Genomic DNA, 20,961 nt, shown 5'->3' with positions numbered 1-20,961 from the left:
CTTTGAGGAGGAGGGAATGCTCGACAAACAGTAGTGTCCAGTACCGCACCTATGAACAGGCTGCGCTGAGAGGGCACCAGGTGAGATTTGGGCACGTTGATCGAAAAACCCAATTTGTACAACAGCCGAGTTGTATCCTGCAGAAGACGCAGCACCTTCTCCGGCGACTCCGCCTTGATCAGCCAGTCGTCTAAATAAGGGAAAACCGAGACCCCCGACCTTCTGAGATGGGCTGCCACCACTGCCATCACCTTCGTGAAGACTCGAGGTGCCGAAGTAAGACCAAACGGGAGGACCGCAAACTGATAATATTGCGACCCTACCGTAAACCGGAGATGCTTCCTGTGCGACTTCAGGATGGGGATGTGAAAATACGCATCCTGCAAGTCGAGCGACACCATCCAGTCCTCCTGATTCAGCGCTTGAAGAACCTGCGCAAGGGTGAGAATCTTGAACTTCTGCTGTTTCAGGTAAAAGTTCAGGATTCTGAGGTCCAGTATCGGACGCAATCTGCCGCCCTTTTTGGGAATCAGGAAATAACGGGAGTAGCATCCCCGACCCCTCTCCTGCTCTGGAACCACATCTATCGCACCTTTTTGAAACAGCTTCAGGACTTCCTCCTGTAGGAGAAGACGGTGGTCCTCCGAGCAAGCACCTTGACAAGGAGGGTAATTCGGAGGGAACTCCCGGAAGGGAAGGGCGTACCCATTTTCTACAAGATCCAGAACCCAGAGATCTGTAGTTACAGATTCCCAATCTTGAAGAAAATGGGTAAGCCGGCCCCCCACAGGACCAGCATGATCCGGAATGTCGAATCTAGGGCTGCTTTGCGGTGGTGGGAGGGGCTGAGGAAGAGGAGGAGGAGAGTTGACGGCCACGTGAGCGACCCCTGATTCTTCCTCTGTACCCCTTGGACAAAGAACCTTGCTGTTGCTGCTGCTGCTGTTGCAGGGTCGGTCTATAAGAGCGAAAAGTCGCCCTTCCAAAGCCCCTATATCTCTTGAAAGATCCTCTCGGCTGGGATTGAAGACACAATGACCTAGCCGTAGCCTCACTCTCCTTGAAGCGTTCAAGAGCAGCATCCGCCTTCTTACCAAACAAACCAGACCCATCAAAAGGCAAGTCCAATAAAGTTGACTGCACATCCGAAGAGAATTCAGAGGACTTTAGCCATGCACCCCTCCTGGTGGTGACAGAAGACCCCATGACTCTGGCAACTGAGTCTGCTGTGTCCAGTCCACTTTGAATGACTTGGCGTGCAGCCGCCTGGGCATCAGTCAGAACTTCATTGAAGCCGGTCCTATCCTCCTCCGATAGCTTTGGTGCCAACTTCTTCGCTGAGTCCATGAGCGCGTGGATATAGCGCCCCAACAAACACGTCGCGTTTGTCGACTTAAGAGCCATACTGGCTGATGAAGACCTTTTTGGCCGATTGGTCTACCTTTTTGGCCTCTCTGTCCCCTGGAACCTGAGGAAAGGCCCCCTTTGACCTTCCCGAACAAGCCGCCTGAACTACCAAGCTCTCAGGCGATGGGTGCGAAGTTAAAAACTCAGGGTCCCCTGGAGCCGCTCTATATCTCCTTGCGACTGTCCTGGAGACCGCAGGAGCTGAAAAAGGCTTGCGCCATACCTCTAGTACAGGTTCCATAATGGCCTCATTAAAGGGCAACAAAGGCTCCGAGACTGCAGTAGGTGAATGCAGTACCTCAGTAAGAATGTTAGACCTGAACTCCGTGGTTGGTAACTGAAGGTCTAACAACTCCGCAGCTTTCCTGATGACCGCATGATACGGCGCTGCATCTTTAGAGGGCTCATCTGATGATGGAGTGATTTCCCACTCTGGAGACAAATCCAGTCCACTTGCCTCCTTTAGCTCTTCAAACACTTCATCAGATTCAACTAACTCTCCCTCTTCAGCCTCTTCCAAAAGAAATCTTCTCTCATCCACCACTCTCTGTGCTTCCCTTCTGGAACGAATCTGCACCAGCGGCGTCGGCGGCGCCGTGTTCGAATCCGACGGCGCCGGCGTCGAACGCGGATCCGCAGGAGCAGCCGGCGTCGAACGAAGTCGAGTCGGCGCCGGTGAAGAGGGAAGCGGCGTCGATGTTCTCGGCGCCGGTAGCTGCCAAGACGGCGTCGCCGGAAAGAATGGCATGAATGGAGCTTGAGGATAGACCTGCGGCACTCCCAGATTTAAAGCCATCGGACCCACAGGTACACCATGGCCCTTGAAAACACCCCGTACATGGCATTTAGATAATGCGTGGGGTCCTGACCTGGACCAGGGAATGCAGGATACTGGTCAGGTATCACCGGACTCGGGCCTGCCGGCGCCGACGGTGGAACAAGCGGCGTCACAGTCTCACCCGGGGCTTGAAGATCCTCAACCGGGGCCGGAGACTGAGCCGGAGAATAAGCTGGAGCCCGAGATGGAACCGGCGTCGGGGATGACACCGGCACCGGAGATGTAGCCGGAGAAGGCACCGGAGAAGAAGGAGCTGGAGGTGAAGTCAGGACTGGAGAAGGAGACACTGACTCTCTCCGGCGTCGAGTAGGCGACTTCGACTTCAGAGCCGAACCTTTATCGGAGTGATGTGAAGAATGCCTCCTCTTCTTCTTATGCTTCTTACTTCTCGAAGCATGCCCCGAAGTCGATTTGGACGCCGACCTCGACCTGGATCTAGACTTCCTTCTTCCTCTTTTTTCCTTCTTCATCCGAGCGATGAAGAGCTTCGCCTCTCTTTCTTTAAGAGCCTTCGAGCTCATCTTGCGGCAGCTGGAACAACCATCCACATCGTGGTCGGATGAAAGACACCAAACACAATCTTCGTGTGGGTCGGTAATAGACATGTGCTTGCCACATTCTCGACAGGGCTTGAAACCCGACTTCCTTGTCGACATCTTCCCGAAGAAAGACAGATAAATCCAGAAAATACACAAAGTAACAAGTAAAGCTACTAATAACGATTCCCGAAATCCGTTGGCGTCGTCGGCGTGGAAAAAAGGGAACTGACGTCATCACGCCGACGAGGTCTTATGGAGCCGGTGACGTCAGCGGAGTCGCGAGCGGAGCCGTGTCTCTGTGACGTGGTCTTCGACCCCTTCGGCGTGGACTGCTACAAAAGTTTCCGAATGTTGCTGGCGCAGGGGATATTCACAAGGTGAGGAATCCACTGGCAGATGTATCCATCAGAAGTATTTTGTTTGATGTTAACATACGTTCTAACCAAAACGACGCAACGATATTTTCAGGAGAACGAACACTCGGTCGCCTCGGCAACAGTTCTATGGGAAGCATATAAGACAGTTCTTCGAGGGCAGGCCATTTCGGCAATAGCTGGCGACAAAAAGGAACAAAAAAAACAGGAAGAAGTCTCAGAACAAGAGGTGAATCAAGCGGAGAGAACACATGCCATGAACCCCACCGCAGACACTGCTAACAACCTTTATTTAAAAAAGCAAGGATATAGAGAATATCTGTGGGAGGAAATGAAGTCTAAACTTTTAGCCACCAACATAAAGTATACGAAGTAGGTGACAAAACTGAGAAAATTCTGGCTTGGGTGGATAAAAGAGCGCACTACTCGATGGGTGACTCAATTAAAACTGGATTAAGAAGACCCCATAACAGACCCTCAGAGGATAGTTAACGCTCTAGCAGCGCACTACGAGAAAGTATATACCCCGAAAACCACTACTACAGGCATTCCTCAGAGATATCACTATGCCCACATTTATTGAAGATGTATGTAGACAGCCTAAAAATCGGAAAACTCCCTAGAGACCAACGTATAGCGACAATAGTACACATTCATAAAGCCAACCATGGAATGTGCGTCATACCAGCCGATCTCGCTGCTCAACGCGGAGGCTAAAATACTAGCCAAAACCTTGGTGGCCAGACTCACGCCCCAGTTCACTAAATTGCTACGTACAGATTAATCCGGCTTCATGCCGGGTAGGAACAGAGCACTTAATTTGCGACGTCTGCACAGCGTACTCGCTCGTACTTCTACGATCCAGGAACCAGCAGCTATCCAATCTTTAGACGCACGTATGGCTTTTGACATGGTGGAGTGGCCCCTCTTGTTTGCCGTTTTGAAACACATAGGCTTTGGCCCTAAATTCTGCGCTTGGGTTCAGCTGCTTTATACAAAACCCTTATCACATGTAGTAGTAAAGGGACACATCTCAGCTAACTTTCCCCTTGGACGTGGTACACGTCAGGGTTGCCCCCTACCACCACTTATTTGCTCTGGTGTTAGAACCATTAGCAGCCTGTATAAGGTGGGCCCCTGTCATTCGAGGCCTCAGATGGGTATCTCCCTATACGCTGAGGATATATTACTTTATGTAGCCTTCCCGAGACGCTCCATTGCCAGCCTCTTGGACATCTGTAAAGCATACGGCAAATTCTCCGGATATACTATTAATTGGGCCAAATCAATCCTCTCCATCCTACGCGGTCCTCCACCACAGCTGCCAAGGGGATGCACTATACAAATTGCAGCCGGCTGCTTAAAGTATTTGGGAATTTATATCACCTTATTTCCAGAAGAATTTATGGAAAAAAAAAACTCATGGCACCCCTGCAAACACTTTGCCAAGGCACAAGGCACTCAAACAGCTGGGGTGGGACGAACAGATAACACAAATGACTCTGCTGTGGGAAACTCAGTGTTTGGGAAGGCTAGTTACCAGTAAGGGATTTAAACACTGGGATTCAATTGGAATTCCACCGGTGGGGGACCTTTGGCATAAGGGGGGAATAGTTACTTTTCCACAACTCCAAGAACGATACAAGATGGCATCAACCGAACTCTTTCGCTACATCCAAATTAGGCATGCACTTAAGAAAGCAGTACTCCCCGAAGCCTCCCCGTCTGAGGGTAGGCTCCTGACAGAACGGATAGATAAAAAGGCCATCTCCCTCACTTATCGCGAAATTATGAACAACCAGCCAAATCCCACAAAAGGCCTCCTCGAAAAATGACAAGGGGAGATGGGGGACTTAGACAAGACCGATTGGCAGGACGCCTTAGTATCCCCTCGAGAAGTGGCAATATCCTCCAAACTAAGATTAGTACAACTGAAAATACTTCATCGTATTTGTTATACAAGAGTAACCCTTCATAAGATAGGGAAAATTGACAACCCACTCTGCCTGAGACAATGCGGGAGGGAAGGCACCTTCTATCACACTCTGTGGGAATGCCCAGTAGTAGTATCCTACTGGGAGACAACTATGAACATAATTACGCAAGTGGGTGGAGTGACGATCACCCCGGAGCCCAAGAGATGTATTTTAAGCATAAGGAAACCAAAAGATCTCAACCATTCGGGTCAGGATTGGGCAACATTAGGTATGATGTTGGCAAAACGTAACACAGCCAAACATTGGAGGGCTCAACCCGCACCAACACATCAAGAATGGCGAGGAGACATGGATAGGGCAATGGTGGCTGAGAGGGTGGCATATATGTATCGGGGATGCCCTAAAAAATGTGAAAGAATATGGGGCAAGTGGAACACTTACGAAGGGAACATTTGTGCTCCGCACCCGAGTGGGTCATCAGTGGACTTGAGTTGAGTATTATGAGTATAGAACTGTAGCAATCCAAATACGATGAAACAGAATGTAATAGTCGTATAATTGTAATAGGTGAACCAGATGTACTCGGAAGCATGAATACTGTCAAATGTGTTCCTGAACCGTCAGAATGTTAATGGTATTTGTACTCAATAAACAGAAGTTTAAAAAAAATAAACAATAAAGATGGACTTGAGCCTGGTCGCGCTTGATCTTCTTCAGCACACTTGGCAGGAGTGGTACAGGCGGAAAGGCATACAGGAGGCCGCAGTTCCACTCGCGACGAAAAGTGTCACCGAGCGAGTGCCGCCTTGGAAACTCCAACGCACAGAATAGCTGACATAGCGCGTTCTCTCTGGTGGCAAACAACTCTAACCAAGACTCTCCCCACTGCTGAAAGCGACCTTGCACCACCTCCAAGTGAAAACGCCATTCGTGACCCACCAGGCACTGGCGGCCGAGTTCGTCCACCCTGCCGTTCAGAGAACCTGCCAGGTATTGAACCACCAGGGACATGCCCTGATGTTCCAGCCATATCCAGCGACAAAGAGCCTCTTGACATAGGGTCCACAACCCCACCCGCCCTGCTTGTTGCAATACTACATGGCGGTGGTGTTGAATATGAACACTTGCACTCCTTGACAAAGAGAAGAAATGCTTTAAATGCTTGCCGGATCGCCCAAAGCTGCAACAAATTGATATGGAGCCTGGACTCCACCGGAGACCACTGTGCCCTGATCCCCACCTCTCCTAGATGGCTGCCCCATCTGAGGAGTGAAGCAATCGTCGCTACTGTGAGATTAGGATGGGGAAGGGAGATGGGTCTGCCTCTGACCCAATCGCGGTTCGTCAACCACCACAGCAGGGCTTTTTTTTGGTAGTTCCCTCTGAGATCTGGAGCTCATCTGAGAGATTCCCCTGATGCTGTGCCCACAAGAACTTCGGGTCCCGCTGCAGAGCCATCTTTCGTGGTTTACCAAGAGGATGCAGGAAGGCATGAGTCCCAGCAGCCTCAGAGTCATTTTCAACAAGATCCAGGATACAGGCTGAAACATTGGTATCATAGCCTGAATATCCTGGACTTGCTGCTCGGGGGGGATAACCCCAAAACTAGACTGTGTCCAGAGCAGCTTCGATAGAAGGGAGCGCCTCAGAAGGAGTCAGGTGTTACTTCGGCACGTTTATAGAGAACCCCAGCGAATGCAGGAGCTTCACTGTTGTCTGGAAGTGTGAGTCGAACCTGACTCCAGCTCCGCAGAACTCTGCCTAGAGCGTTGATACTCCTTACCGGTCTTGTTGATGGATGACAGACTAGGTGAAGTCAAAGTCCTTTTGGATTTTTTTTGGTGCCTCTTCCCCGAGTGTCCTGAGGACCTTGAAGTCAGAGGAGGACTTGGGGCTTCTGGAGCGGTCCCGCAAACTTCTCTTCCTCAAACGGGATTTCAGAGGAGTCACGCTCGAGGGTGTCAACTGCCAAGCTGCAAGAAATGTTGAAGATCGCACCCGCAGGGCCTTCAGCGCCATAGCCCTGCAATCTGAGCAGGACTTTGTATCATGGTCGTGCTCAAGGCACAACAAGCAGATGAGGAGGGGGTCAGTTACCAACAAAGCGCGGTGACAGGTCCCACACAGCTTGAACCCTGTACGTCTAAATTACATCTTCATCTCACATAATTTTTTGTATCAATATTACGTAAAAAAACTATTAAAAAGAGACAGAGGGGTAGCTTTTCTACAGAACGGTGCTTAACTGGTGTGGAAAGAAAATAACTGACGTCCGTGGGCATGTGTGGAGCCTGTACTGGCGACCGGGATGTCATAACCAAGGCTAACGACGCCAACGACTTCAAGCAGAGCCGAACAAGTGCGCAGGACTTCTGCTCACGCAATAGTTTCCAGATCTAGCATGATGCTGGTAATTTCAAATGTAAGGAATCTGCTGCTAGAATTCTCAGATATCCAAATTCAAATGAAGTCCATTCCACATCAAACATGTCGGAATAACTTTTGAAAACTGCCTCAATGCCACTACTAAAAAAAAATACAATGGTACACAATAGAAGACATTAAAAGGGGTCTTTGGCATGATCATCACCGAGTCTACTAGTAGGATCCTTCTAGCATGGTTACCCCCACTTTTTGCCTGGTGTCAGTGTGTTTTTTTATCTAGTCTGCTGGGATCTTACCAACCAGGACTCCAACAACTTTGCTTTCTCCCCCTAAATTTGTTCTGGTAAGTAGTTTGGTACCTCCCCAACTGGCGTACCCTTATATGTCCCTAGTATATGGAACTGAAGTCATACCGGTCTGGCTCTCACTTCATTTTTCAGACAGACCATAAGTCCCTCTTATGGCTAAAACAAATGAAGGGTGAAAACCCCAAACTTGAGTTGGTCCATTTCCCTACAGGGGATTGACTTTTCAGTGGAACATAGACCTGGAAGTATTCATGCCAAAGCATATTGACTCTCCAGATATTTCCACTTGAAATGAAGACTCAACTGGGCAAGATTAATCTCTCTTCCTTACATTCTTTTTTTTTGGGGGGGGGGGGGGGGCTTGTGTAGGAAAGTAAGATCTGCTTTCATGGTTACCCCAGTTTTTGCCTGGTGTCTGTTTTTAATCTAGTCTGCTGGGATCCTTCTTATCAGGACCCCAACGACTGTGCTCTCTCCCCTAAACTATCTCTGGTGAGGACCCTGGTACCTCAACAATTGGCTACTGGTTTACCCTTATAAGTCCCTAGTATATGCTACTAAGGTGCCCAGGGCATAGGAATACCAGGGGTCTCACATGGGTTGCAGCATGTATTGTGCCACCCATGAGAGGCCACTCAAACAGTGACTGCAGGCCTGCCATTACCGCCTGTGAGAGTTGGTGCTTGCACCTCTCACAACCGATTTAGGTTTCCTTAGATCTGAGGTGTGAGAAGTTGGCCTTGTATATGCTGTCCACTAATTAAAGTGGGCACCTTGTACCAGTCCAAACAACCCTTATGGTGATTAAGTCAAAGATAACTTTTATAGAAAGCTATCCTAGTGGTAGCTATGGAGAGCAGCCTTCAGGCTAAGTCTTGAAGGAATGTTAAGCACCTTGTTTTACCAGAATGCAACCTTATAGTATTGGTTAAATGAAAGGGAAATCACACAGTAGTTATAACAATATGTATTTATTCTATATGACACTCTCTAGTATCCTCTACACGAGGATAGAACACAAATCAAATAATACAGTTACAAAGAATCAAACATAAGTAGCACAATACACAGTGGGCTACAGGGGGAGACCAAACCATACACTAAATAAGTGGTATAAGACCAACGACTCGGGACTAGACCTAGTCTAGAAGGTGAAGAATCGCTGGGACCCCCAAGGAACCACCCAAGGTGGGTGAATAGGAACCCCACGGAAGACCGGTGCAGAGTGAGAACACGACCGCGTGCTCCGTACAATTCAATGGGAAAGTTGCAGTTGGAAAATTAGAGAATAAGGACCCTTCCCAGCAGATTACGAAGACAGCCCGTGGAATTTAGGAGGTTGGAGAGCCACCCTACCCGTGGATACCTTTGTACCAGAGTTACCTATCCCAGAGAAGCCAGGTGCATAGGCACGAAGTGGCGTCGGAAACCCTTGTTGTTCTCTATGGATGTCAACAAGGAAACGCTGCTGCTGGAAGTAAGAAAAGTGCCCTGTGGAATCCAAACGTGGATTCTAGATGAGAAGAACCTGAAAGCAGAGGGGACAGAGTCTGGGCCACTTTGGAGTGACCAGGGGCTCGGTAGACGAATGCCCACCGATGTCAGGTACTTCAGGTGTGTTGATCTTGACTCTTCAGCTACGCGGACTAGGAGACATCTAAGATGACCAGGAGCCGGATACAAGCTGTCCCACGAAGGATGTCAAGTACGGAGGGGTCGGTGTCCGGCGGGAGCACCAACAAGCCTTGGCAGCGGCAAACAACGCAGATGGTTAAGTTCAATGTCGATCTGGCTCAGCAAGGACCAGGGGACTCACCACAGCAAGGGGAGTCAGGGCAGGCCTGGGGTAACCAGGGGAGCCCAAATAAAGGAAAGTTGACCCTCAAGGGGACCCGCAGGCCGGAGGCACAGGAGTCACGAGGGGACCTCAGTCGGTTTCACAGAATACCAGCTAGAAGGGCACAGAGGGTCAGGATGCCGGAGTCCTTCTTAGAAAAGATGCGCTGGGGTTAGGGCTACAAATGGCCCAATGCACGGAAGCATGTGCAGCTGCAAATGGATGCGGTGCACAGGGGTATGGGTTATGCGGTCCCCAAGAGGGATATCTGCCTCAAACTCGGGAAGATGGCAGCTCGACCTCAGAGACCTTCAGAAACCCATCTCCTGTGTTGCTGGAGCCTTCGGAGTCTGAAGGAGCTCAAGATCAGTAAACTGGTCAGATGCGTTACGGTGCCTGCGTTTGCAGGGGAGTGACTCCTTCACTCCAAGGGGGATTCTTCTGTTGTCTTGGAGGTTCACAGGTTTCTGCACGGAGCCTTTATGGATCACGGACAGTGGCGAGCCTGGGGGCGGCGAGGGAAGACTAAGTCGAGCCCAAGGGAGGTCCAGCGAAGTCCAGCGTGTCCAGATGGTCTAAGTGTAGTGGTATCTTCTTGCAGAATCTTGTCCACATAAAAACTAATGTCCTGTAGCCAGGAAACCCATTTTATACCCACGGGAGAGGGTTGGACAGATTCTAGGGACCCTCCTAGGGTAGGGACAGGACAGAGGGCTGGCTACACCAATGTCTTTTGTCCAGTTTCGTGCCAGAGCAGGAGCCAATGGCTCCCAGAACTGGTTTGAGCTGGACTATGCACAGGGACACCAAATGTGCTCCTCGTGCAGACTTTCTGGCACTGAGACAGTGCACTCACCAAGCCCCAATACACTAAATCCTGTCTGGGAGATGGTCACACCTCCCTGTGACAGGATACCTATTGTCCGACCTTCCTCTGCTCAAGCTTGGCTCAGCAGCAGGAGGGCAGACTCATGTCTGTGGCTGACAGCATCCATTTTGGGCTGTATGGATCGTGAATGTTGGTATCGGCAGACTAGGGTACCCCCGGAACCTCGGTTCTGGGGGGAGGAATCATACCTCACACACCAGTTATACTGGTGTGGAGGTATGATTCCAAGGTGTTTGACACCAAACACGACATACTACATTGCAGTCGTGTGAGATAGTATTAACCGCAAGGTTATAATGCACCTCTACCTATATGTCTGGTAGTACCACGTACAGCCCGGGAGAATGGTCTTCGAAGACTGCAGAGGGGCCCTGCTCCTGCAGGAGCACCCTCTCACGTAAAACCCAGCACCCTCCCTTCAGGATTGTTAAGGCCTGCTATAGGGGTGACTTATAATGTTTTAAGTGTGGTGATATATGTAGATATAGTGAACCTATATCTCATAAGTGGTGCAAGCACCAGCTTACACAGGCTGCAGTAGCAGACCGGAGGTTCCATTTTGCACGGCCTCTCATGGGTGGCATAATGTATGCTTCAGCCCATGGGAGGTCTCTGGGGTACCTATGCCCTGGGTACATGTGTACCATATACTATGGACTGATAAGGGTACCCCAGTATCCAATCTGGAGTTGTACCGAAGTACATACATATCAATTTAATGGAGAAAGATAGGCTGGGGTCCTGAATCGCAAGATCCCAGCATGACTAGTCAAAACAGTGGTTGCAAAAAGTGTGGGTAACCATAAGAAGCAGATCCTACTTTCCTACATGAGGTCACTGCACTTTAAACCTATAACTTACCCATATGGCAGGCTCTTCCGTCCTGAGGGCAGGGTGCTTGAGTATAAGTTTGAGGGTGTCTGCATAAGGAGGACATCCCTACAAACCCCAGCATCACTTTTCCAGGCTTTGTGAGCGTGGTTAGCCATTTTAAGACATTTTGTAGACATCAGTCATTACTAGATGTCTTACTATATAATGGTGTATTTTTTGTGCACAATAGTAATTCACTACGAGAGATGAAATCCAGGATCCCAACCTGGTACAGACTCATGTTCTGACCCCAATCACAACAGGGCCTAGTAGTAGCGTTTGGCACTACACACAAGAGGAAGTAAATGGTGAAGGTCCCAAAGACAGCAAACTACAGGACACCAGATAGGCAACTTTACATATTTTGTTACACATTCGAAAACTAATAATTTAACTGTATTTAAGTAGTGGGGACATTTTTGTTGTATATAAATTGTCTTCTGGATTAATTCTCTACGTGCATCCAAGAAATGTTGTCATGTTAGTTTTGTGTTTTTATCTGAGTTTTGTCTCCTACAAAAGCAAGCAAAGAAAAAATGCTACGATTCAAGAAAAAGGATCAGTGATTTATTCAAACAAGCATTTGCAATGCAATAGGTCTCGCATTTACGCAAGTTTGAGCTATAGGCATTGTAAATGACAATGCCTTTTATTTAGATTTTGGTTTTTAAAACATAAACAAAAGACATTGTTATTTACAATGCCAATAGCTCAAACTTGTGTAAATGTGGGACCTATTGCAATGCAAATGCTTGTTTTTAAGGAGATGTGGGAAGAGTCATCATGGGAGGCAGGAGCAACACGGAAGTGTATGCAAAGGGAAGAAACACGGAGAACACGGGTGCTGGAAGCAACGTGGAGGAAGTGGTTGGAGTGGATAAAAGCAAATGGCGAGAGAAAGAGTGCAAAGGTGGACCATGGACAAAGCAAATAAATGAGATAGAGAGACACGTGTAGCTTGGGGGAAAACATGGGCGAGACGTCAACGCTGGATAGAAACACCTGAAGGTGAACACATCATGGAGGGTGGTGGGGGGACGCCCACATATGAGAGAAAACAACAGGGAGCGCGGTAAAGGGAAAGGAACTAGCCCACGCTCCATTCAGGCCCTTTTGTTAGCATAAAATGTCTGGCTCTTCTGTGCATTTGTGTACCAAACTTGGGTACACATCAGGAGGGGGAGGGGTCTCCAGGCATAAAAAAAAAAAGAAACCGATCGCGGTGTCCCTGAAGTGGGCGCCGCGCTCCGTATTAAAGTTATACAAAATAAAAAATAAACAGTGCGGTGTCCCTGAAGCGGGTGCCACGGTCAACGTTTTTTTTTTTTTAATTGAAAACTGAGCGCGGTGTCCCTAAAGCGGATACCGTGCTCAGCATACAATTTAGAGCGCATACGGCCATATGCATGAACACATTTTCCCATAGACACAGAATGGGCAAAACCCTTTGATGCATCTGGCCCATAGTGCTGTATAAGAAAATCGACCGCCCACACCCACTTTTCATCACACTTCAAGCCCTGGTATAAACTATGGTAAATACCAACCCACAGGGTACCCACCCTGCATGCCATTAGTCCCTACCCCGAACAGGGTCTGACAGACGGTATTATACAGGGCTTTAAGTGGCTTCTGAATGTTATTTAACTCATGTGTTTCTCAAAATTTCTCTTTCGACCTTATACTAAACTGAAAGGAGGTCACTTTGGATACTCTATATGTGTGCACAGGCTTGTTGTAAATTGTTTGTACTGACCTTCGGTCCAACGTGTGCCCACCTACCTGTCCAGCTCCTGCCGGGAGCGTGCGGTGCCTACCCGCGTGGTCCTACTTTTTTCTGCCGCTGACTTGGTTTCCTGCAAGGCGCTCGTGGAGCCCACCCGCGCAGGTCCGTACTGGCCGGCGCCTGCCGCTCTCTGGGCCCGAGACCTCTGCGGCCGCACCGCCTGCCCTGCTGCCGACGCCTCTCTGCTTGCGCCCGCCCACGTATCTCCCTGCCCAACGGGAGAGCATTCAGCTCGCGGAGGCTGCCTGCATCCTGGGGTAAGTGCCCGTTGCCCCGCCCACACAGAGCGCATCCTGTGGCCGTGTCCGCTCCCGCACCTGCTGCCGAGTCTCAGTCTGCATGCCTGCCCTTTGATCCACTCACCGGCTCCTCGACGACGAGGCCCCCTGAGATCGGGCTGCCCCACACACTGCCTGCTTCAGCCCCAGCGCGTGCCATACCAGACTGCTCTGGCCCGTGCACCTATGCTAATTCACAGTAGCCGATATGCTCAAGGACACACGGAGTGTCAGAGAGGTGCTGGAGCGGACATTCGAATTTAAATGTCAGGGCCTTTGTTGCGGGCCCTCCGCACCCCCCCACCCTTCCCCAACACCCACAGCTACGTGAGTATTGCCAGCCCCGGGCCCCTGTTCTCCCCCCACCGTCCGTGTTTACCTTTGGTGCTGTGGTGCGGGCGAGCGGGTGCATTTTTAGCAGCTTAGATGTGCTGAGAAGAGAGATGAGACAGGTGTGCTGAGGGGAGTGGGTGGAGCCCAAGGCATTCAACCAGCATTTGCAACCTTTTATCACTCCGGGCTGCTATTTTCCCTCTTGCCCAAAACATCATACAGGGGGGCATTTCACTGTGTGCACATGAAGCATAATGTGCACGCTTTCACACGAATGTGGCACCCATGTGTCTTCCTAGAGCCCATTGAGGCTGCTTATGATCTCGCAAACTCAACACACAGACTAATTTTATGTATCAGTTTAAATTGTGATAAAAACTCTTTAATTCACACCTTGACTCCAGGATGACTTAAGGAGCTTCCTAGAAGTGGGGCGAGATATTCTGTGTATTTGAACGCTGTTCAGGCAGTGGGTTTTGTTTTTTTGTTATGAGATTTCACACTGGTGACGGCTTGATGGGGTCACTGGCGCCTTAAGAGAGGAAGAGCCAAGATCTTCTGGTCTCTCTGGTGGGCTGACTCCTGCTGCTGGGGCCAGCCTAAGGGTGCTGTCTTTTGTTTGTTGTGGAAAAGACCTCACAGGTGCCACAGCAGGCCATGAAATGCAAGTGTTGTACGGCTAGTGCATGGCCCAAGGGACTGGTGCACTCAGAAGTAGAGCCAAGTCTCGGCTTCACCCCACACACACCATGTGCTCCTCGGTGAATGGATACGTGTTCAGTGGCAACACTGACTAGCGTTGCCAAGTAAAAGCCAACATCAGAGTCAGCACAACGTGTTCTTAGAGTGAGGGCGGTTTTATGTATTAATCAGAATTCGCATCACTGTTTCCAGCTGCAGGATACTAGTCTAGGTTCAAATCCACATCCGTACACTGACGCGATGCTGCTGCTCTTGTGCTCCGTTTCCTGCCTGTCTGTGCACGCATATTCACGTCTGCTGGTAGCCATTACCAAAGCTGAATAAAAAACATTATAGTGCTGACGGACTAATAAAGGAGACAGTCTAACGCCGCAAGTAAAAAATCCAGTCCTGATGGGCGGTCTAAAAAGGAGACAGGGAGGTAACAAGGAGGGACTAAGAAGCCTCATTATCAATCAGAAGCCAGAATTTACCATGGATGATGACGCCAGCCAATGAAAAATATGGGCGGGGCTTCCACAAAACTTCTAAAACATACCCTACTACAATATGCCTCGCAAAGCGGGCAGCGCATGAGCTGCAACGCTAGGTGAGACCTAAAAAAGGTTTAAAAACATATCCACAGGTGTGATATAACAGAGTGTATACCCTGGGTGAAAGATTAAACATAATAGGTTAAATCAAAGCCAACAGAGTGAACAGTACTATGGTTTCTTCCATTCAAGTGTTATTTGATCGATGGTCTGGGTGGCACTATCCCAACTTTGATTCTTACTATATAATGGCTGCACTGAGCCTGGTCATGGTTGGTGTCAAACATGTTGGAATCATAGCCCAACACCAATCCGAGTGTTAGAAGTATGAACCCATGTACTGAGAGCACCTTAGGGGACCCCCTGTACTCATGGTAACAGCCTTTCAGGGTCTGACAGGAAGCTAGTGCTGCTGCCGACCACAGACACGATTCTGCCCTCCTGCTGCTGAGCCAAGTTTGAGCAGGGGAAGGTAAAACAATAGGTTTCCTATCACAGGGAGGTGTGACCAGAGGTCTGACCACCTCCCAGAAAGGACTTCGTGTACTGGGATTGGGTGGGGGTGCTTGCCAGCTCATCCAGACTTCTTTGAAGGGCACATTTGGTGCCCTCCTTGCATTCCCCAGTTTGAGGCAGCTCAGAAACCCTTGGCTTCTCCTCTGGCACTGAACTTCGACTGGAACCGAGACTGTACCAAGGAAGACTCCTGCTGCTTCTTGTCTCGCTATTCTTTAATTCTTCGTCGTATGGGTCTGTGCTTCATCCAGGTTCTCAACAGACCTGTGGGCATTAATGACAAGGAGTCAGTACACTGCATCTGCAGGCACTGCAACAAAGATGAGCGGTCTGCTGCTCCTGACGTCCCATGGACATCCCGAGGTTCAACACAGGTGGTGGTTCTATGACTCCCTAGAGGCCTGACCGGTCTTCCCTGCAATTTGGAGGACAGAATACCTCGTTGGGGCTGCTGGAAAAAAAACCCTGTGCACCACGTCGACTTGCCATTTCCAAGGCTTGTTGGCTCTGTACTCCAGAGATCTTCGAGCTACAATAAGCTCCAGCCTCTCACTTCCTGAAGAGTCACTCTTGCACCTCCTGTATTGTAGGCCCTTGACTTTGGTGAACTGCTTGAGGTCCTCTTGCAACTCCTGTGCTTTTTGCCTGTGGGTTCTCCTGAGGGTCTTCTCTTGCTGCAGTGGGCTCCCCTGCTTGCTCAGGGCTGGCTCCGACTCTCCTGCCCTTGGTGAGTTCCTTGGACCTTGTTGGTCCCAACATTTTCTCTTTTTCGTTCTCCATGCTAGTTGAGGCTACCAAGGTTTGCTGGTGCTCTCGCCAGATACCGACCACCTAGACACCGACATCTGACATGGGACAGCTCGTGCTCAGCTCCTGGTCTTCCTCAGCATCAAGAACTCAGTATAGCAGCTCACAGGAAATCAATTTAGAGAATCAATTATGCAAAATTCAATTTAATTTTCAAAATGCCGGATTTAGGGCGTAAATACTGAGATATGGCGGGTACGCCGCATACATTTCCTAAATTTCACTTCCAAGGGTACACTGCAGCCCGTTAGGCCTACACACTAGTTTCTATGGTGTTACAGAAATACATGACCCAGGGGTTCATCCTCTTGTTACTAAGGAGTGAAACCGCACATTGAATATTTTATCCGGTTTACATGCCATTAAACTGTTTCTAATTACACTCATCCACATCTTACCTGAGTGGGAGACGTATCAGATTACAACAGAAAGCATGTGCCTATTATTGTGGGCTGAATATTTCCCCTACAGGATTTATGATCCTTGAAGTGGGTGTTTTCCATGAATGGTTGGATACCGGCATTACCCAACCTAAGGGTTTCCAGGTTCTGTTTTTGAATGACGTTTTAACATTATACGTTGGGTCGACATTCCAAATTTTGAGAGTTGAAATTCACAAACATAGAAGCCTTGAAAAAGTTACAACCGTAAGGAAACACGAGTCGGCTGACATCTTCGTTTGCCAACAAGGAGGTGTCAAGAATGGGCCCTCCAAAAGCCAATTTGTAATAGTACTGTGTGACCTGAAACAATATATGTGTGTTTTCTTTGTTGGATTGTGTTGCACTAAACAGATAACTGTATCTTAAATAAGACAGTGTTTTTGAAAATTAAATTGAATTTTGCATAATTGATTCTCTGGATGGATTTCCTGTGAGCTGCTATACTGAGTTCTTAATACATAGACATGTCTCATTATCTATAAATAAATAACACAAATTTTGAGAGTGCCGAGGTACAGCTGTTTTGCTAAGTCTGAGACGATAGTTCATTTGAACTACTATGTGGTGACATCCGTGGTAGTGAGGTGTTTATGATTCGTTACCTCTAGGGGCACCAATAATGGTATTTGTTCATGGACTCATTCAAATATTTTTGTTACTTGGAATTTATGTGCTACTGTATATTCCACCACTACCTCTTGTATATATTGTTAAGCTGCAGCACCAGGGTAAACCTTCTCTTCCAAACTTCCCGACATCGGTGGGCATTGAGCTTCCATGCCTCCTGGTCACAACCAAGTGGCACAGACTCTGTCCTCTTTGCTTGCAGGTTCTTCTCATCAACAATCCACCCTTGGATTCCACTGGACTCCTTCACAGTCTTCTCCAGAGACATCTTCTACAAAGTTTCCCATTGGTATCTACGGCAGGTTCGGACGTTACTTCAATACTATCCAAACGGCTTACCTGGTGCAGGTAACCTGGTTCCTGAGCATCCATGGGTGGGGTGGCTCGCCAACTTTCTGTCTTCCAAAGGCTTTTCTCGGAGGTCCTCCAGGAAGGGTCCTCTTTCTTTAAAACAGCAACTATGATTTCTTCCTTGACTTCAATTGGGCACGCAGTTGTGTTTCCACCCTTCACACAGCCTCCGTGGGGTTCCTGGGTATTTGCCTTAGGTGGTTCCTTGGGTCCCCAGCACCTCCGAGTCTTTTAGTCCTAGTCCCGTTTTCATTTGCAGTTCGTATTTCACTTTAACACATGGTTTGGTCTTCCCCAGGAGACCAGTTTATTTTTGTGCTACTTACCTGATTATTTCAAAGTATTCTTGTGTATTGTGTTGATATCTCCGTGAAGGAGATCTACCAATGTGTTAATGAGCGTGTTGTGTAATAAAAATATTTATTTGTATATACACACTGTGTGGTTCTTTTTTTAATTTAACTGACACTACTGATTAAAGCTGGTATAGCAAGCTGCTTTACGCTCCTTCAAGAAAAGCCTGATGGCTGCTCTCCACAGCTACCACTTTGAGAGCTCTCAAAGGTTATCAAAGACCACTAAAATCGCCATAAGTATTGTCTGGATTAGTGCAAGGTGTGTCACTTGAATAAGTGTGCACCATGTACTTAGCCAGCCTACTAAACTATTTGTGGGGTAAACCAAAAGCCATCAAAATTATGTTTCATCTAAAATCATGTACCCCATCATCTACACCATAATGATTAAGGGAGCTCAACAAAAAATGAAGGCAAATTGGTTTAGAACCAAACACTCCAGACTACCTCCCAGCCTAACAAATATGTTTCAAGCCTTCAGCTTTGCAGAAAGCAGAGAGCACACTACAAAATTGAATGATACACGGAAACAGCAAGAGTAGAGTCAAGTCTCTTCAAATGTCCATTGGAGCACTGACCATATTAGAATGGCTACATGCTGCAATTCTACCTTTCTGATAATAAGAACACCACAAAAATGGCAGTGTTTGTCTGTGCATTTACACGTTTGGGCTTGTACAACCTCCTTCACTAATCATTAGTGACTACCTTTCTAAACAAAAAGCTTAAAGCTAGTTGTATGAGTTAAGTACTGAAAAAATCAATAATGTTTGATTCCACTTTGAGAATTCTCAATGGTTAAAATACAGATTTGGTTGAGCCCTATTAAAAAAAACAAATCACAAATACTTACCCATATGTCCTGCTTCTCTGCAATCGGGAAATTTGAATACAAATCTATCATTTCTGGAGTCCTATACATTGGTGTAGTGTTTCTTGCAATCTGTAAGAAGAAGACAAGTAGAAATAAGTGTCAAATATTTAATAGAGTTTATTCCATTGGCAATAAATAAAAGGATGCAAGCCACGTTTATTCTGAAACAGGATGTTCTTGAGAACACTATTCAAAAATGTTTTTGATTAATGTTAGTTATGGGCATCAGGCTACTAAAGAGTTGCAATTGCATGACTGTGGCAGCTATAAAACCATAGTTACCCTGAAATCGGTCCCAGGATGCTTCTTTCCAGTCCAGGGAGGACCTGGCCTGGCAGTTTGGGCTGGTCTGTTCCCATCAGGCACAGGGTCAAGACTGATTTGCATATGTCTGGGTCCAAACTGGGGTGGCGAAGTTAGCTAAAGAACGATGATAAATTCAACCCAGATCTGTGACTGGAGAGGAGGTCTGAAAAGTTTCAGCACTCCGTCCATCATCTCCTTGTGTTTGCATTAAACCGTAGTTACCACAATTCATATAAAGGTTTATATTACAATATTAGTTTCAGATGCTCTTTGAGCAAGGAAGTTATTCCTTGTGCAACTCACCAGTGATACTCACTACGAACACCAAATGGGCACTGGAACAGATGTGAAATTGACAGTAGTTTGGGAGCATGACTGATTAAAAAAAGTAGGGTACAAATGTGTTGCTCCTACGTCAAACCTAGCTTATACAAGTAAATATACCAAAAGTATGTCCCTGCGGGTATTATCACCTTGAAACTGTGCTGTATAAGGTGAAGGATTACCCAAGTACTTCTTCGGGACCCTCCCGGTCTGGATCCCAAGGGCAAAGTTCAAGGGCCTAGATTCCATGATTACGACGTTCCTATGGGGAACGGGACGCAGGCAAGTGGCTCTAACCACGCTGAAATGCTCCTCGGTGACAAGTGGGCTGGCGGTGCCAGACAGAGTTATACTATCTGGCGGCACAGCTCAACTGGCTGATGCAGTGGCTGGGTGCGGGGCGGAACCCCGAAAGGACTCAATATCCCATTGCACCGACTGAGGCAGAACAGGCAAAACTATTACTGCGAGTGAGAAGGCAAACAACACAGGACACGAAGGAAACCAAGGTGATCAATAAGTGCTGCACCAGATACCTTCAGCGTACGAATAATAGAATCCCCTACTACCCTGAACTGCCGTTGGCTCTGCTTCGTGGTCTTCCACATAGAGGGAGTTGGGCGGGTCTGGAGGACTGGGGCAAGGCTGGAGTGCAGAGTGTGGGAGACCTGTTCCGTGACTCTTAACTGCTCCCCTTCGAGGACTTCCAGGCAGAACATGACCTGCCCCAGGGTCACTTTCTACTACACAGGGCAGTCACCATAAGTATGAGAAAGCACTGGGGGACTGGAGTCGTGGAGCCCCAGGCTCTGGATGGCTACCGATATGTTGCTATGTCAGCGGGGAGGATAAAAACAGTCTCCTGCCTATAACAGGCAATTAGCAAAGATATTCAGAGGCCGATGGAACGATTGCGCTCACAGTGGGAGAAAGACCTGGGGATCCCAAACTCGGAGGAGGACTGGGAGAGTATAGTAGAGAAAACACCAAAATCAACCAGAAACGCAAAGTTTAAATCGATTAACTACTATGTCCTACAAAGAGCCTACCTCACTCCGGCACACATCAGGAAGCACTTTCAAGTTGAAGAGGCGGCGTGCCCTAGGTGTGGAGTTGGGGTGGCACACATGATGCACATGTTCTGAGAATGCTCCAAGTTGATACCATTCTGGGAAGAAGTCCTTCACATTATAGGAACAATTTTAGACAAAGATCCCACGCACTCCAGGGCACTGCATACTGGGTTGGCTCCCATATACGCCCAAGACCAAAAAGACTGCGAAATTCCAGGACCTGGCGTTAGTACGAGCCAAGCGAGAGATCACAAGGAACTGGAAA

At 48.2% G+C, this 20,961-nt stretch overlaps 1 protein-coding gene across 3 annotated transcripts in view; it reads right to left on the bottom strand.

The window, feature by feature from the left end:
• The window catches only part of GAK (cyclin G associated kinase), a 1,898,577-nt gene that overhangs the window by 1,459,315 nt on the left and 418,301 nt on the right, over nucleotides 1-20,961 (bottom strand). For all 3 annotated transcript variants that reach the window (XM_085636622.1, XM_085636624.1, XM_085636623.1), the window contains exon 7: nucleotides 18,973-19,062. In XM_085636622.1, coding sequence (XP_085492748.1) covers nucleotides 18,973-19,062 — 90 coding nt within the window. The remainder of the gene's footprint in view (nucleotides 1-18,972; nucleotides 19,063-20,961) is intronic.

Source organism: Triturus cristatus, chromosome 2_1, assembly GCF_964204655.1.
Source record: "Triturus cristatus chromosome 2_1, aTriCri1.1, whole genome shotgun sequence".
Lineage (NCBI taxonomy): Eukaryota > Metazoa > Chordata > Amphibia > Caudata > Salamandridae > Triturus > Triturus cristatus.
This window is presented reverse-complemented; position numbering and strand designations above follow the sequence as displayed.